Source organism: Lithobates pipiens, unplaced genomic scaffold (genome assembly GCF_037356315.1).
Source record: "Lithobates pipiens isolate NorthernLeopardFrog02 unplaced genomic scaffold, aLitPip1_a1.2 Scaffold_8, whole genome shotgun sequence".
In the NCBI taxonomy this organism is placed as follows: Eukaryota; Metazoa; Chordata; class Amphibia; order Anura; family Ranidae; genus Lithobates; species Lithobates pipiens.
In genome coordinates this window covers 410,343,047-410,359,209 of record NW_027507903.1, presented here as the reverse complement: position 1 = coordinate 410,359,209, position 16,163 = coordinate 410,343,047, and the positions used below count along the sequence as shown (strand labels likewise).

The 16,163-nt window shown below is 45.4% G+C and overlaps 1 protein-coding gene across 1 annotated transcript; it reads right to left on the bottom strand.

The window, feature by feature from the left end:
• Positions 1-1,521: 1,521 nt before the first annotated feature.
• LOC143964408 (securin-like) lies at positions 1,522-15,348 on the bottom strand. The gene is made up of 6 exons (XM_077474125.1): positions 15,200-15,348; positions 11,989-12,089; positions 7,548-7,699; positions 5,289-5,361; positions 4,900-5,055; positions 1,522-1,676 (listed from the first exon to the last, which is right to left on the bottom strand). Exons 2-6 carry the CDS (start codon positions 12,074-12,076, stop codon positions 1,597-1,599), a joined length of 549 nt encoding a protein of 182 aa, XP_077330251.1. The 5' UTR covers positions 12,077-12,089; positions 15,200-15,348; the 3' UTR covers positions 1,522-1,596.
• Between the last annotated feature and the right edge of the window lie 815 nt (positions 15,349-16,163).

Genomic DNA, 16,163 nt, shown 5'->3' with positions numbered 1-16,163 from the left:
CTGGCAAAAAAAATAAATAAAAAAACCCAGAGGACTGCCAGTAGTGGGAGGGGTTATTTACACATCTTGCCTTAGGGGCATGCCAGTGTATCACTTAACAGTGGTCCATATAACCCACATAGTAACTACTATGGTTCTGTGTCCCCCTGATGTAAGAGTCCCACTTGATGACTTACATGGTATACCTAATGCCCTGCAAATTTAGATTCTTCTGACCGATACCTTTTTACAATGAGATCCCACTGATGCTTTGGAAGCTCTCTGCAGACTATGGTCTTTGCTGTAGGGAAAAAAGGAAGAGGAAACCCCCCCCCCCCCCCACATGACAAGACCTACTAGAACAGCTGAACTTTATTTGGGGTTAATCAGAGGCACTTTAAAATGGCAGGCATGTACTCACTCCTATTTAACATGAGTTTGATTGCGATTGCTCAATTCTGAACACAGCTACAGCCCCAGTTATAAAAGGGTATACATTTTATTTTTACTCTAATGTTCAAATTGGCCACACAAAATTGACACTTTAGACCCACTATTTTCAAAGTGCTGCCTTAACCCTCTTGGGCATGGCGTTCAGAGCTTCACATGCCACTGGAGTATTCTTCCACTCCTCCATGACAACATTGGAGGTTAGAGACCTTGTACTCCACCTTCTGTTTTAGGAAAGATCAGATACTCAATAGGATATAGGTCTGGAGACATGCTTGAAGGGAGGAATCATGCTTTGCTTCCATATGTCACAGTACATGTATGGATCCCTCAATGAACTGTAGCTCCCCCAGTACCAGCAGCACTCATGCAGCCCCAGACCATGCTACTCCCACCATGCTTCACTGTAGCGACACTTGTCTTTGTACTCTTCACCTGATTGCCACCATCTGAGCCAAATATGTTTCTTGATCTCAGACCACAGGACATGGTTCCAGTAATACATGTCCTTAGTCTGCTTGTCTTCAGCAAACTGTTTGCAGGCTTTGTGCATCATCTTTACAAGAGGCTGCCTTCTGGGACGACAGCTATGCAGACCAACTTGATGCAGTGTGGCATATGGTCTGAGCACTGACCTCCACCCCTTCACCTCTGCAGCAGTGCTGGCAGCACTCCTACCATTGCCCCAAAAAAACTCATGGATATGACATGGAGCATGTCCACTCCACCTTTGGTTGAGCATGGGAGGCCTGTTTGAGTGGAGCCTGTCCTGTTAAACTGCTGTATGGTCTTTGCCACTGTGCTACAGCTCAGTTTCAGGGTATTGGCAATATTATAGACTAGGCCATCTTTATGTAGAGCAAATCCTCAGTTCTTTGCCATGTTGAACTTCCAGTGACCAGTATGTGGGAGTGATTAAAATTTCACACCTGGGACCTTGGAACACTAACAAGTCACACGACACCAGGGAGGGGAGAATAAATAAAAGACACCCAAACAAGCATACAGCCAACTTGTATCCAGAATACAGGGGGTGGGGGGGGGGGGGGGGGGGGAATGACTCCCTGAAAAAAAATGTTAGCAGAGGAACCATAGATTATAAAGTCAATGTTTATTCAAAATTCTATATACAAATAAAAAAACCCATACAGTAAGGGTAGTAACATGCTAAAAAAAGTTTGCCATCTGAGGTAGATTGAGTGTGATGTCAGAGGTTTCCAAGAAAGATGGTAGTGTGCTTGAAATATCTGGGGAAAGAAAAAAAATTAAAGTTACGTGTATAATTTAGGTTGGACAAACAGTACAATACTTAATTTGGAGAGCTGCCAACTCCTGCCTGGCAGGAATAATTTAAGCAGAAAAAGTGAGCAGCTCCAGGCAACAAAGCATGGTCATTGATGGAACAGAGCAAGAGGCAAGTGTTAGTCAGCAACACTGGAGGGGGGGAGAAGCAGTTTATAAGTTGTACCAAAAGCAGTTTGTTACTGAAATACCTTTTCAAGAGGCTTAAAAGGACAAAAATTCATAATTTTGAACCAATGCAAACTTGATTAAAGGGCATCTGTCCATTATGCCAATGACCAGCCAAATTCAGTAGCGAGTCTTTAGTGCTTACCTAGTGTTGCTGACTAAAGTGAAGCTAAAAATCAAGCCTGAGATTGCAGCTCACTCTAAAGTGTACAAGTGCACCAAAATTGAAGTGATGAATCACATGATGATCCAAGTAAATGAAAGTTTGAAGAAAAACATGGTCACTCAAAAAAGGAAAAGATGCTGTGTATAGTTAAAAAATCCTAAATTTGCAATAAAGCTTGCAGTTCATATGTAAAAAGGTATAACATGCTTCTTGGATCAATCGTGTGATTTATCATCATTTACTGGTATTGTTAGCGACCATCACATCATTGAGGTTGTGCTCACCATCAATTGACCAGCCAAGCATACATTTTTTATTTTACTCTGCCCTCAATTAAATACACAGATGTTAGATTTGAGAGCCAATTACCAAGTTTGGATTATCTGATGATTGCAACATCCTTGGCAGTAAAGGGGTTAAACATTTACAAAATCAGTTCCAAGTGCCATGGCTGTGCAGGTAAATTGAGACATAGTAGATATCCACTTGGCACACCAACTACAAAAAAATTGAAGCAGTCAAGCATTCTTTATTCAGGTCTGTGCTCTGTCACTAGAAAAGAGTCACAGTACCTTGAAACTGGTTAGGCTGCCCTGGAAGACTACTGGAAATAGTTACAAGCAAGACTGAGATGAGTTCCTCTCTCCACAGGAACCACATTGTAAAGGCAAACATGTTATACATAGCTGCCCTGCAGTTGGTTTTTGCACAGATACTCTTCTGGTCCTTGGCTGGAGTTCCTGGCACCTCCCTTCTGTTGTGTCCCCACAGCAGGCAGCTTGCCATGGGGTACACAAGCTGCATCTCCATGTACCCATTCAGACACAGCTGTGACCCAGCCCTGCCCTCTCCCAATTGGCTAACAGAGGTTGATTCATAGCAGCTGAGCCAGTGGTACCACTGCTGCGTCTCAGCCAATCAGGAGGGAGAGTTGGACGGCCAAGGGCCATGACTTGATATGGGGCTCAAGTATTAGGGGAGCTGGGGCAGCTACCACATAGAAGGCTCATCTTAATGCGCCTGGCACCCCCAGAAAGAAGGCAGTCCTGTGAAATTGACACCACTTTAGACAAAAAGTCTGGGTCTGTAAGCAATAGCAGTCAGTCTTCAAAAGTTTGCAGGAAAGGCTCTTTAATGGAAAGTGCCTGCAACTTGCTAATGTGTCTGGCAGTGAATATGGTCAAAGACAGTTTTGAAAGTGACCCATTTTAAAGGACAGCTCTTCCTTTTGCAACCATTGTATCCTTGCAATACTGGTTGACAGGTCCCATTTTGGCAGAATGTTGAACGGAACCAATCCTGGCCACACTTTCAGTGTACTAATGGCCAGTCCTTGGTCCGCACCATCTTGTAAAAACTCCAAGACAACTGGAATACTTGCAGACACCTTGGTATCCAACCATGAACAGCAAACGTTCCAAAGTTTTACATAAAATTGCTTGGGTTACCTTCTACTGGAAAGAATTGTATTTACCACCCTGTCCGAGAGCCCCTTAGACTTCAGGAGGCTTTCCTCAGATGCCAAGCTGATAATTTCAGGGTCTGCATTTTTTTTTGATCATAGAACTGGGCCCCAAGACAGCATGAAAGCATGAAGGGAGGCTCCTCTGCCAGGTGTAACAGCATGGAAAAGCAAGGCCTCTTTGGCCAATACGGGACCACAGGTATCACTGTGGTGCACTCTTGAACAAACTTCCTCAGGACCAGGGGAATCTTTTTTTATACATTTGACAAGATATAGCAAGCAATAACTTTCCAAGGTTCACCGAAAACAAGATTTGGTTAAAACTGTAGTACATGATAAAGCCTGCACGGCCTATGGGCTTTAAGATCCAAAAACCCCACTCTTGATAGAGTCTGCTAGTGCACTGGAAATACCCTGGTATGGTCCCTTCAGCTTATCCAAAAGGTTTTGATTCCCCCTCCCAAACCTATACCATACAATTTAAACAAGTTGTTTCACTAACAAACTCCTTGTCAAAGTTACTCAACTGTAAAGTTGTTTTAGCGTACATCACAGGACAATGAGCAGCCTGAAGAATCTACCATAAAAGGTTGTCCCGGAACACACACACACACACATTCTAATTTTCCACTCCTGGCATGTAAACACCACTGGCCATGTGGGGGAAGCCAGGCACCAGCCAGGTCGGGGGGGGGGGGAACCACTTCCTGACTTCCTTGTTTCCCTTGCATGTCAGCTGTAAAGTTGTAACAAAACTCACAGGACAACCCAGCAACTGCATTGGTCAATGCAGGAGCACAACATCACCTGCATTTGCAGAATAAACAGAATCATAGCAGTACATCCAGGAGGGCAGGTTCAGCAGCAGGAAGGGCTCAAAGACGCTGGAACAGCAAGCCCAACAGCACAGATACTCCATTGTCACCATAGGTGGTACAGGGCACAAGGCTATTATGGCACAGTCTTGCTGCAGAGGGTCCACTCTTCATGCAGAATGCCTTCAGGGACTTGATACCCAGCTAGGGTCCACTGCCATGGACCTGTATACCAGATTACTAGGCAATACACCATTGCTCATGTGCCTGTGAAATTGCTGGCAAACTTCAGAATAGTCTACGCTCTAGCACAGGTCTTTCCCCAGTTACCATCTTCCCTGGAAGAGCACAGGGGGGAAATAAAGGTCAATTCAGTCTGCTGGGAATTCCACCACATCCAAGATGGTGGCCCACACCAGACGTTGCAGCGCATTTGGATGTATATTGTCTGTCAAGTTTGACAGCAGATTCTAACTAGAAGAATTAATTTTATTCCCTTCTGCAAGGGACTCATGTCACAGGGCATAGAGAATTAAGTAATTTTAAAAACCAACCTGACTCCCAGCTAAAGACTGGAATATCCATTGGAGCTGGTTCCTGGGTCAATGCAGCAAACTTTGCAGCTTCCTTTTCATGTACAAATAGGGGGACTCCAGCAAGGTGGAGATGGCTCAGTTTGTGCTCCTCTGGGACATCAAAGGTTTCAAAATCTAGGAAGAAAAAAATAAATAAAAAAAAAAAAAAAAAAAAAAACGCACGAGACAGCTGTGTCTGCTAATCAAGTATCCCGAGTTACTCATTACTGCCCAAAATTGCTGCATTACTGAATTCACCGATGTTTAGCTTCCTTAAAAAGGCAAGAATGTCATTCCAGTCCCAATCTGTTCAAGTTAGTTGCCAAGTTTTTAAGCAGAACAAGCTGTTGAAAAAAACAAAATCTTACCTGCAGGATCATAAGGGACACACTTTTCAATCTCAGGATAGCTCTGTTTGTTATGCTTGGATGCTTTAGAAGCCTGGAAATTAAAAAGGGTAGTCAGTTTTACCTAAAGATTAAACACTCTAAAGGGATCTTTAGTTAATCTAAATTCCCAGGCAGTGGTAAAAAATTGAGTGTTCCAACACTGTACACCAACTCCAGCCGGTTGGCTTGGCAAATTGCCATAGGCTGCATGGGAGCCAATCAGCAGGTCCAGCAGACTGTCTGCCAGCAATCATTCCCCGCAGAGACACTTTTTATTGGCTAGGTTTTAACGCAGAAAGTAACACAAGTAAAGTAAACAAACCGGCGTCATGTTCCTCCCTCCCTCTCTGTACCGATTGGTACAGCGGAGGGGGAAGAGATCAGCGTCAGCAGTGATGTGGGCTGCATCTGCAGTGCCCACATCGCTGCTCACTAAAAATTAACCCCTCAATGCCAGCTAACACTTGGCAACACCCAGCCATTGACCCCATATCTCACTGTAAAGAGGACCCGTCATGCCATGTTCCTATTACAAGGGATGTTTACATTCCTTGTAATAGGAATAAAAGTGATCAAAAAATTTTTGGGGGAAAAAAAAAAAAGTCAAACTAAAATGAACAAATTTTTTTTTTTTAAAGCACCCCTTTCCCCATGTGCTCACATGCAGAAGCGAACGCATACGCAAGTCCCACCCACATATGAAAACTGTTCAAACCACACATGTGAGGTATCGCTGCGAATGTTAGAGCGAGAGCAATTCTAGCCCTAGACCTCCAAGTTAAAAAAAAAATTTTTCCTGGTTATAAGATTTAAATCGTCGCCTTTGGGGATTTTTAAGTAGCGACGTTTGGCACCATTCCACGTGCGTGTGCAATTTTGAAGAGTGACATGTTGGGTATCCATTTACTCAGCATAACTTCATCTTTCACATTATGTAAAAATCGTGCTAACTTTACTTTTTTATTTTTTTTTAAGCACAAAATTTTCCTAAAAAAAAGCATTCAAAAAATTGCTGTGCAAATACCGTGCAAGATAAAAAGTTGCAACGACCACCATTGTATTCTCCAGGGTGTTTGCTAAAACAAACATATGTTTTGGTATTCTATGTAATTTTCTAGCAAATAAATGATTTTTACATGTAGGAGAGAGATGTCAGAATTGTCATGGGTGCTCCAGAACACCTGATGGTGCTCCCTGCATGTTGGGCCTCTGTATGTGGCCACACTGTAAAAGTCTCATGTGGTATTGCCGTACTCAGGAGTAATAGCAGAATGTTTTGGGGTGTAATTTGTGGTATGCATATGCTGTGTGTGAGAAATGAACTGATATGACAATTTTGTGGAAAAAAAAAAAAATCTTGATTTTGCAAAGAATTGTGGGGGAAAAAAAAAAAAAAAAAAAAAAAAACCAACTTCAAAAAACTCATGCCTCTTACTAAATACCTTGGAATGTCTTCTTTCCAAAAAGGGGTAATTTGGGGGGTATTTGTACTTTTCTGGCATGTTAGGGTCTCAAGAATTTAAATAGGCCATCAGTACTTCAGGTGTGATCAATTTTCAGATATTGGCACCATAGCTTGTGGACTCTAACTTTCACAAAGACCAAATAATATCCACCAATTTGTACTTTTTTTACCAAAGATATGTAGTAGTATACATTTTGGCTAAAATTTATGAAGAAAAAAAAAATTACTAATCTGCTAAATTTTATAACAGAAGCAAAGAAAAGTTTTTTTTTTTTTTACAGAATTTTCTGTATTTTTTCTTTTATAGCACAAAAAACCCAGCGGTGATTAAATACCACCAAAAAAAGCTCCATTTGTGTGAAAAAAATAAAAAAAATTTATAGGTCCAGTGTTGCATGACTGAGTAATTGTCATGCAAAATGTGAGAGCACCAAAAGCTGAAAATTGGTCTGGTTATTAAGGGTCTTTAAGTGCCCAGTGGTCAAGTGGTTAAATGCAGTGCCATACAATTATATATATATCCTGGTCAGGAAGTAGGTAAATCCTGGGGCTGAAGTGGTTACCCCAACTCGTTTACAGGCTCTTAAATGCTAGGCATTTTCAGTATAGATTCCAATAGCCAGAATAAGTTAATATCCTGGCCAATGAAATGAGTGAAATGCCTGCCCAAGCACATGAAGTTCCAAAAGGTTCTGCAAATTGTGGCTATGGGAGTGTAGCCTGACAGTCTAGCAAGTTTAGACTTGTGTCAAGACAAAGCAGAAGAGTAGTACCTGCTTAGTAACTGGTGCAGAATTATTCACTCCAAGTGGTCCTCTCTTCTGTGGAACTGCCATGTTAACATTTCCCAGAGCTTTTCTTGGCTTCACCACAGTTCCAGAGCTTCCAAACACCTTTCCTGGATTACTTTTCACAAGGGGTTTTCCTTTAGAGGGAGGGTTGGAAAAAAAAAAAAAAAAAAAAAAAAAAAATAGTTACTTACTGGCAACATCCTTTTCCCAGGGATCTTTCAGGACAGCAACCCAGACACTGGCTCCTCCCCTCTTTGGAAACACTGCCTTTCAAGCCAAGATTAAACCCTCATCATCCCACCGGCCCCTCAGTTCTTCAAGGAGTACCTTGAGCCAGCTGGGGAGAGACCATGTCCTACCTATGCCCCCCCCCCCCCCATTCATCTTTCAGGACAGCACCATAGAGAGGATAAGCAAGCACGTTATGGAGGGACTTTACGCCCAAAAGCCTGGTCTTTGGCTGACAGCAAGTCATATCTTTAGTGCTTCACAAATGTGGCAAAACTGAACCACGTTGCAGCTATACAGATCTGTGCTACAGAAGCACCAGCCCACTCCGCTTGAGAAGTCACCACTGCCTTGGTGGAATATGCCTTAATATCCTCTGGGGGTTCCAACCCCCCACCTCAGCATCTTTCTGCTAAGCAAATCTGCTACCTGGTTTTGTTGTCTCCTAGATAGTCTAAGTGTGCGACTACAGAGATTCCTTTGAGCTGCAAGAAAGCTAGGACCTCCACCATAACTTTGGTGAAGATGGGGGTGGAGTGCTTTGAACTGCAAGTGAAACATCCCTTCTCTGGTTTTTACCACCAGTCTAAGAAACTTCTGACTTTCTGCAATTGGAATGTGCAGATAAGCATCTTTAAAGTCTAAAGACACCACGAAGGAAGCAATTCGGGGGGGAAGAAGCGCCTTCACCAAGTAGACAGTCCATCCAGAATCTCCTGTAAGTAACAGACATTCAGAGGCTTCAGGTTCACAATAAGCCTGAACTTTCCCAAAGGCTTGCAGACCACAAAGAATAGTGGGAATAAAAGCATCTGCCTGTCTCCTCTGCTGGGACTCTTACCACCACCTCTTGTGCCTCCAGCTCCTGTAGGGAGGATAGGATAGAAGAGCGGATTATATTTCTGTGCATTTTTGGTGGCTCAGTGACAAGGAGTCTGTGTGGAGGCAGATCTGAGAACTCCAGCCAGTACACTCTTATGATCCCCAACACAAACTGGCTTGAGGTGATCTCCTCCCACTGGTTACCCCATCATTGGGTTTTCTTGGGCTGAAAAATCACCCCTCCACCAAGCCTTTTTCTGCCTTTCGGGCTTCAAACTGAGGGTGAGACTTTTAGCCTGCTTCCCAAATTTATTTAATGGGAAAGGCCTTTTTCTTATTGGCCATCCGATTCAGAAACGGGCTCTAACCCTGGTCCAAACAAAAGATCCCAGTGAGTGGAATGCCTCAGTCTAAACTGTCTCCTTGCCCTGAATTAGTGAGGGATGAAGACCTTGTGCACTGATTCAGCTAAGGCATCTGCAATATATCCTACCCCCTTAAGTAGCATGGGAAAGGAAGACAAGTGTTTCTTTTGGTGTCCCTGCGTGCTTTAATTTGAGTAAGCCAATATTCCATGTTGCGGGCCACTACTGTGACCACCATGGCAGGCTTAAGGTTTCCCTGTGTCAAATCCCATCCTTTCCATGGGGTCTGAAAGAACTCCCAGATCTGTATGCCTAGAAACTGGGGGGGGGGGGGGGGGGATCATAATCTAGTCTAGGAGATTCCAGACTTTAGCCTCCTCTTCTGCAAAGAGAAACCTTCACTTCAAAGCCCTTGAAAAGAAAAGGTTTCCTCTCAGGATCCTTCCATTCTTTTATGGCTTCAACCAAGACATCATGAACCAGGAAATCCTTTTCTGTTCCTAGGCCCTTGTACATTTGGTCATGGACTGCTAACACCTTTTCCTCTTGAACCCCCAAAGTGGTGTGGATAGCTCCCCAAGAGATCCTCCACGGGAAAGTTTATAGTGAGAGGCTTTTGGGGATTCCCCATCCACCTCCTCTGCAGCCGACTCCTCTTGGGAAAAGCAGAAAAGCGGCACCGTCTGGCTCATCCTTTTCCTCTCTGGAGTCCCCTGGTCTCTCTCCACTAACAGAGGGAGTATCCATTGGGCTAGGTTCAACACTCTGCTGCACTGGAAGCTACAAAAAAAGTGCTTTAAAGGACTGAAAGGTGCTAGAAAGCTCCTTAATGGATGCAACCAGATCGGCACCCTGTTCTGCTGCCTGCTCCCTGACTAATCCCTCTTTGCAGAGGGCCTTGGACCAGGATTCCCTCATTCTGACTTTACAAGAGGGACATTTTTTTACTTGGAACCATGAGGCAACTTGCTTTTCTGAAAAGGAAAGAGCAGCCTTCCCAATGGGAACAGGCAAGGGAACACCACCCCATGGTTCCACCTACTTTAGCATGGCTGGTGCTAGCATCACCTGGAACTGAGACTGCTGAGGAAAGTGGTTGTGTGGCCCGACAGCCGACTACAGCAACGGGCCACACCAGTCAAATGCTTGGTCAGTTCTTTCCCGTGCCCGGAACACGCAGAGTCATTGGCGCCTGTCATCCGACCTGGCCATAGAGCTCCACATGCTGCCTGCCTAATAGACAGGAGGGATGCGGAGCACTTCCCACAGCACCCCCCTGGACCTCCTCAGCTATTCTCCTTCCCCAAGAGGAGCTGAAGTGCGTTAAGGTACAGTCTTTAGGTAGTAGCAGCTCCCTAGCGCAGAGGGGGAGAGGGGGGGGAGAGACTCCCCCCAGAAGTATTTTGGCTTCAGCCTCTCTGGCTGTCCAGCCATGGCTCCTAGCAGTGTCTCCCCACCAGAGGAAACACCTGAACTGAGGGGCCAGTGGGACGATGAGCTTTAAATCTTGGATTGAAAAGGCAGTGTTTCTTAAGAGGGGAGGGGCCAGTGTCTCTGGTGCCATCCTGAAAGATGAATGGTGAAAATGTAAATAAATTGGTCAACTTGTAGGTAGGCACTAGGTGAGATTTGTCAGTGTAGGTAAAATTTAGACAGACCTAGCTAGAAGCTAGGCCCGTTTTGATCTGTGTGAGCCAAGTGTAGCTCAGAGTAGGCTGGTGAGCCAGCATATTTTGGTTACCTCCCTCTGGCTTCTAGAAAAGAGGGAGAGGTGAAGCCCTGACCAGTCCAACTAGGATTGGCAGGCCTCCTTGATCTACTCAGGGTCAGGAGGGAGAGGGAGACCCTATGAAAGTTCAAAAATTCCTCAAAATGCAAGACATGAGGACTGTTCATTGTCTAAGGTGAATGGCAAATGAATGACAGACACAAAAAGAGGGTGGCAACAGTTCAAACTGCAGAGTTTAATACACCAGTATACCCTCTTATGGACCATATGCATTTCTGCAATTGGTCTCTTTGTTTGGCGACAACTGTCATTACTGGTGTATTGCCACTTTCGTAGCCAAACCAGGATAACATCCAATTTTAAAATTTGTGGTTAAAGCAAAGAAAATCCACTTACACCATGTTACATGATTAATAGGGTTGTAAAGGTTCATTTTTTTCACCTTAATGCATCCTACACATTAAGGTGACCCCCCCCCCCCCCCCCCCATGATTGGCTAGACTGACAGTGCAAGCCAACGGCTGCGCTCAATCCCATCCAATGATGTGGTCACCAGGGCCAAGTCTATGGACACCAACTGTATGACACAGGAGCGTGCCCACAAGCTAACCCCCCCCCTCAGAAAAGAGCTTCCCAGGAGGGGGTTAGCTTTAGCGGGGGAGGGGCAGAGACAGCTGCTGTGGGACCCCATAACAGCAGGATCTGGCCACTGTACAAAACGAACTGCACAGTGGAGGTACAACTTTTTTTTAATTAAGAACCTATACCACCACTTTAAAATATCCCACCTAGCTTTCCCTACTATGCAGTAGTTAAAAGGGGGTTGATAAGTAATGTTACCATAATTAACCCTGTCTGTATTGTGTTGCAGATCAACATTATCAGTTAGGGCAGATATTCAAAGCCAGTTCAACAGTTAAAGATAAACACTTGGATTGTGCATTACACAATACACCATCTGCATGTCCACACTTTGTGAAAATCTAGTGATAGACCAGTTACTGCTGCCCATCTTTTGCAGGGTGACTGGTATTGTATCTGCTGCCCTACAGTAGTTTGTGGACATGTTAGGTCAAGGTACGACCAGTCCTGCATTCCAGGCATTAGCCCTTAGTGCATGCTACCTTAACATTTGGTGTCCCAAAGAATTTTGCCCACAAACCACCAGGATCTCATGCAAGCTCAAGGGTGGTACAACACTGTCCAATTTCCACATTTAATTTACCCCAGTAGAAAAGTTCATGGGCTGGAAACTGAGCACAAGCCACCAAATACTCACCAGAGCTTGTTGATGTAAGGTAATCCTTGGACAGGGTAGTAGAAGCAATGCCTCCATTCTCTTGGTCAACGAAGATGACACTTGCCATACTTTATTCAAAACTGTAAAGCAGTAATAAAAAAAACTAGCATTTATTACGTTTGAAGACAATTGTAACAGACACCAAAACATCCTTTTCATAGCAGTAACAATCAAGCCACCATCAGCAGTCCTTGCACCAGCTAAGAACTCCATGATGTCTGGTTTCCTGCCAACCTGGTAGGCCCCTGAGCTGACTTAAAAGTTAGAATGTGCAAACTAGGACTTCCCAGATGTATCCTTGGAAGGCTACATCACCATTGCTCTCCCACCTCCTCCTGTGCATGAGGCATGTTTCAGGAAATAAAGTGGCGATTGTTTTTCTCCAAGGGCAGATTAATCAACCACCATGAGAATTGGAGGCGAAGTAAAAAAGCCTGCAATTTAAGACATTTAGATTGTCAAACATTTAGGCCATCCAAATACCCCTCTAAATGCAAGCAGCACACAGATATTAATGTTCCTACTACAGACTTAGCCAAGGCTGCTGGTTGGTGTCCAGAGGTTTATAGGAAAAAAAATAAAAATATAACCAAATGTACATTCTTAAAGAAGAAATATTTGTATGCACAAAGCATAGGCATGTTAAATGTTAATCTGGCCACTGGGATGCATTAACATGCCTAGTGCATACAATTTTCTGCTCCTTTAAGAATGCACAACCGGTAGCCCTTCAGTATACAATGTGCAGCCTAAAGTAGTGGCAACATTGATATCTACTAGCCTACTGGAACATTCCCCCCCCCTCCCCATGTTCAGCTATGCGGCAGAACATTACCCCCAGCCAATGAGTAGCATATCCACACTGACCCTCATATCCTTTTATTAGGATAGAGTCTGACAGGCCTCACAAGCATTACATATTGATCATTTGCAGCCCTTTGGTGATGTCAGAGAGCATTTGAGACCCCCTTTAGCACATAACTTAACCACTGCTGTACACTCCTTACACCTGTAATGCCCATGTGTACGGGCACACTTAGGGGGTTATTTACTAAAGAAAAATCCACTTTGCACTGCAAGTGCACTTGAAAGTAAAGTAGTTGTAGGTCGGGGGGGGAACAAGGAAAATATAACACAGCATTTTAGCTTGCACATGATTGGATGATAAAATCAGCAGAGCTTCCCCTCATTTCAGATCTACCCCTTAGATTAGAGACTGCACTTACAGTGCAAAGTGGATTTTCCTTTCGTAAATAACCTTCTTAGACTTGTGCTTGGACAGGGCAGCAGAAGTGCAGTTAAAGCAGGAGTCCGCTTTTTTTTTTTTTAAAGCCAGCAGCTACAAATACTGCAGCTGCTGACTTTTAAAATAATGACACTTACCTGTCCAGCACACCCACGATGTCGGCACCCGAAGCCTGTCTATTGTCTCGGGTGCTGCCGCTGCCATCTTGGGTATGAGAATCAGGAAGTGGAGCCTTTCGGCTTCATTACCCGGTTCCCTACTGCGCATACGCAAGTCGCGCTACGCAATAAGGATGGACCCGCTGCCTCTGGGATCTGTGTGTTTCCCAGCAGGCAGCGGGGGACTTGCGGGAAGGGGCGTAATCGACACCCCTTTCCGCAGAGAGCTATCCCAGAAGTGGGTGCAGATACCTGTACTGTACAGGTACCTGCACCCCCTCCCCCCTGAAAGAGGCCAATTGTGGTGCCGGGGGGGGGGGGGGAGGATTCCAATGAGCGGAAGGTCCACTTTAGGGTGGACCTCCGCTTTAAGTTACATTTCACTGACTGTCACCACCTTAAAGAGTTAAAAAAAATATATAAAAGTCAGCAGCTACAAATACTGAAGCTGCTGACTTTTTACACCAGGGTGTTTTGTAGGTGCTATAGCCCTAGAAATAGCACCTGCAATCCGCCCTAAAGAAGCTGCACCCTTGTATGTAGTGTGAAAGCCCGAGAGGCTTTTACACTAAATCGGTGCACTGGTAGGACATCAGAAAAAAGTCCTGCCAGCAGCTTCTTTGGAGCGGTGTGTTTACCACTCCTCCACATTGAAATCAATGGGGCAGCACTAATACTGCCGGCAAAATGCCGCTATTGCCGTCGGTTTTAACCCTTTCTTGGCAGCTAGCAGGGGGGTAAAAGCACCCCACTAGCGGCCGAAATACACCACAAATCCAGCAGTAAAAAGCAGCGTTTTACCGCCAACGCAATGGGCAGCGTGGTGTGAAAGGGGTCTTAATAATCAGAAACTTACCTGTCATAGGGTCCAGCAATGCGGTGGAACAAACCCCCCCCCCCCCCCCCCCCCAGCATTGCAACTGTGAAGCCACAGCCGGGCACCCACTGCACATGTGTGAGCAGCACACCGTGACTGGCCATGCAGTCATCTGGGACCTGTCACATGTCCCAGATGGCTGACAGGAGGGAGGGGCAGAGCTGAGCCCTTCCTGCACCAAGGGGAAGTGATGTCACCAGCCCAGGCACTAAAGGAGGCCGACTAAGAGGGACCCCCTAGCAACAGGCATTTAGAGGTGAGAAAAAAAAACATACATACATACATACATACATACAACCCAAATTCTCTTTTTGTGGAATTTTAATCTTTTGTGTGGACCACCACTTTAAGCTGCAATAGGCAGTGGACATGGGTGTTTACATGCCACCGCTGCAATGCTTCATGGTTAAGGTCACCTGACTTGTAGCAAGCAACAAGCCCACCCAACACTACACCTTCAGGTAAAAGAAGCAACGCCACCAACACCTAAAGGGCTAAATAAAAAAATAAAAAAAGGGGGGGGGGGAAGAGAAATCAGAGGCATCACCTTGCTTTCTCACCACCTGTCAGACTGGAGTGCAATCCAAATAGATCAGGCTTCAGAGGACAAGGGAGACTTAATGTGTATGAGGCTTTATAGAAGGTGAAGGGCCTCGGACATGCGCAGAAATACTAATCATATGAAAACTAAGCACAAGTTCTAACCTCGGACCCTTCACCCCTACAAAAAGGGGAATGATCCGATGGCAAACCTAATGGAGGAGTAAGAGGACCACACCCGACACAAGGTGGCGCTGCACTATCCAGCCCCCCCCCGTACAGCTCGGACCCCTTATTACCTCCACACGCCGCTCCAGTACAAACCCCGCCGAATGCTCCTTACAGTACACATCCCAGCCGCTCACTTACCTGCAAGGATCAGCACGCTACACTGCTTCTCAAATCACAAGTCAGTGGTCACACAAGGCTTATTACTACAACCGCCAAACCGGCAGCTCTTAAATCAAAAGCTGCTCGCTCATTGGCTGCACGCAGAACATGCTTTTCCTGGATTGGCCGAGTCCTCCTGTGGCGGCTTGTTTTTATTGGATGAGAGCTAAGTGTGTCTGACTCACCGAGATCCCACGTGTCTGTGTTTATATGTGCAGCTGTGCTGTGCTGGGAGATCTCACTATGGAGTTATATTGGGAGGATGTAGTGTAGTCATCGCCTCACTGATATTCTACATTGGGGTTTAATTGGGTGCATCTGAGACACGTGTCTGTGTTTGTTATTATTAAAGTGGTTGTATACTCATTTTTTTTACTTTTACCTACAGGAAAGCCTATAATAAGGCTTACCTGTAGGTAAAAAAAATATCTCCTAAACCGTCCCCTCGGTATGCGCCGCTGACTGCAGCGGCGCATGCGCACAAGGGGATTCTCGGCTGAAAGCCCGGTGTCCTATCATATAAGGTCCTCCATCCGATAGTGTCCGCTGTGTACTGCGCATGCGCAGTACACAGCAACACAGATTCCGAAAATTGCCGAGGTTGAACAGCGCCTGCGCCGTGAGTCCAGGTTCTATCCCCACTATCCAAGTGGACATAGAGTAGGAATATAAAAGAGCTGAGCGCAGCGAAGCCGAGCCCAAAGCGTGGCGAGCGAAGCTCGTCCGCGAGGGGCCCTCTAATATTCACAACCCTATGTCCGCTTGGATGGTGGGGCTACCACCTTCCCTCACGGTGCAGGCGCCGTTCAGCTTCGGAGATTTTCCGAAGCTTCGTCTGCTCCGTACTGCGCATGCGCAGTACGGGGCGGACACTATATGATGGCCGGACACTATATGGCAGAACACCGGCAGTGGCCGGACCCGGCCGGGATGAAATTTCCCA

What these genes read in the sequence shown, in the direction of transcription:
- LOC143964408 (XM_077474125.1), bottom strand. Translation starts at nt 12,076, where the DNA reads ATGGCAAGTGTCATCTTCGTTGACCAAGAGAATGGAGGCATTGCTTCT. An exon ending in CTGCACCAGTTACTAAGCAG is followed by an intron (nt 5,362 to 7,547) that starts GTACTACTCTTC and finishes TTTAATTTCCAG; the next exon opens with GCTTCTAAAGCATCCAAGCA. An exon ending in TGTCCCTTATGATCCTGCAG is followed by an intron (nt 5,056 to 5,288) that starts GTAAGATTTTGT and finishes TTTTCTTCCTAG; the next exon opens with ATTTTGAAACCTTTGATGTC.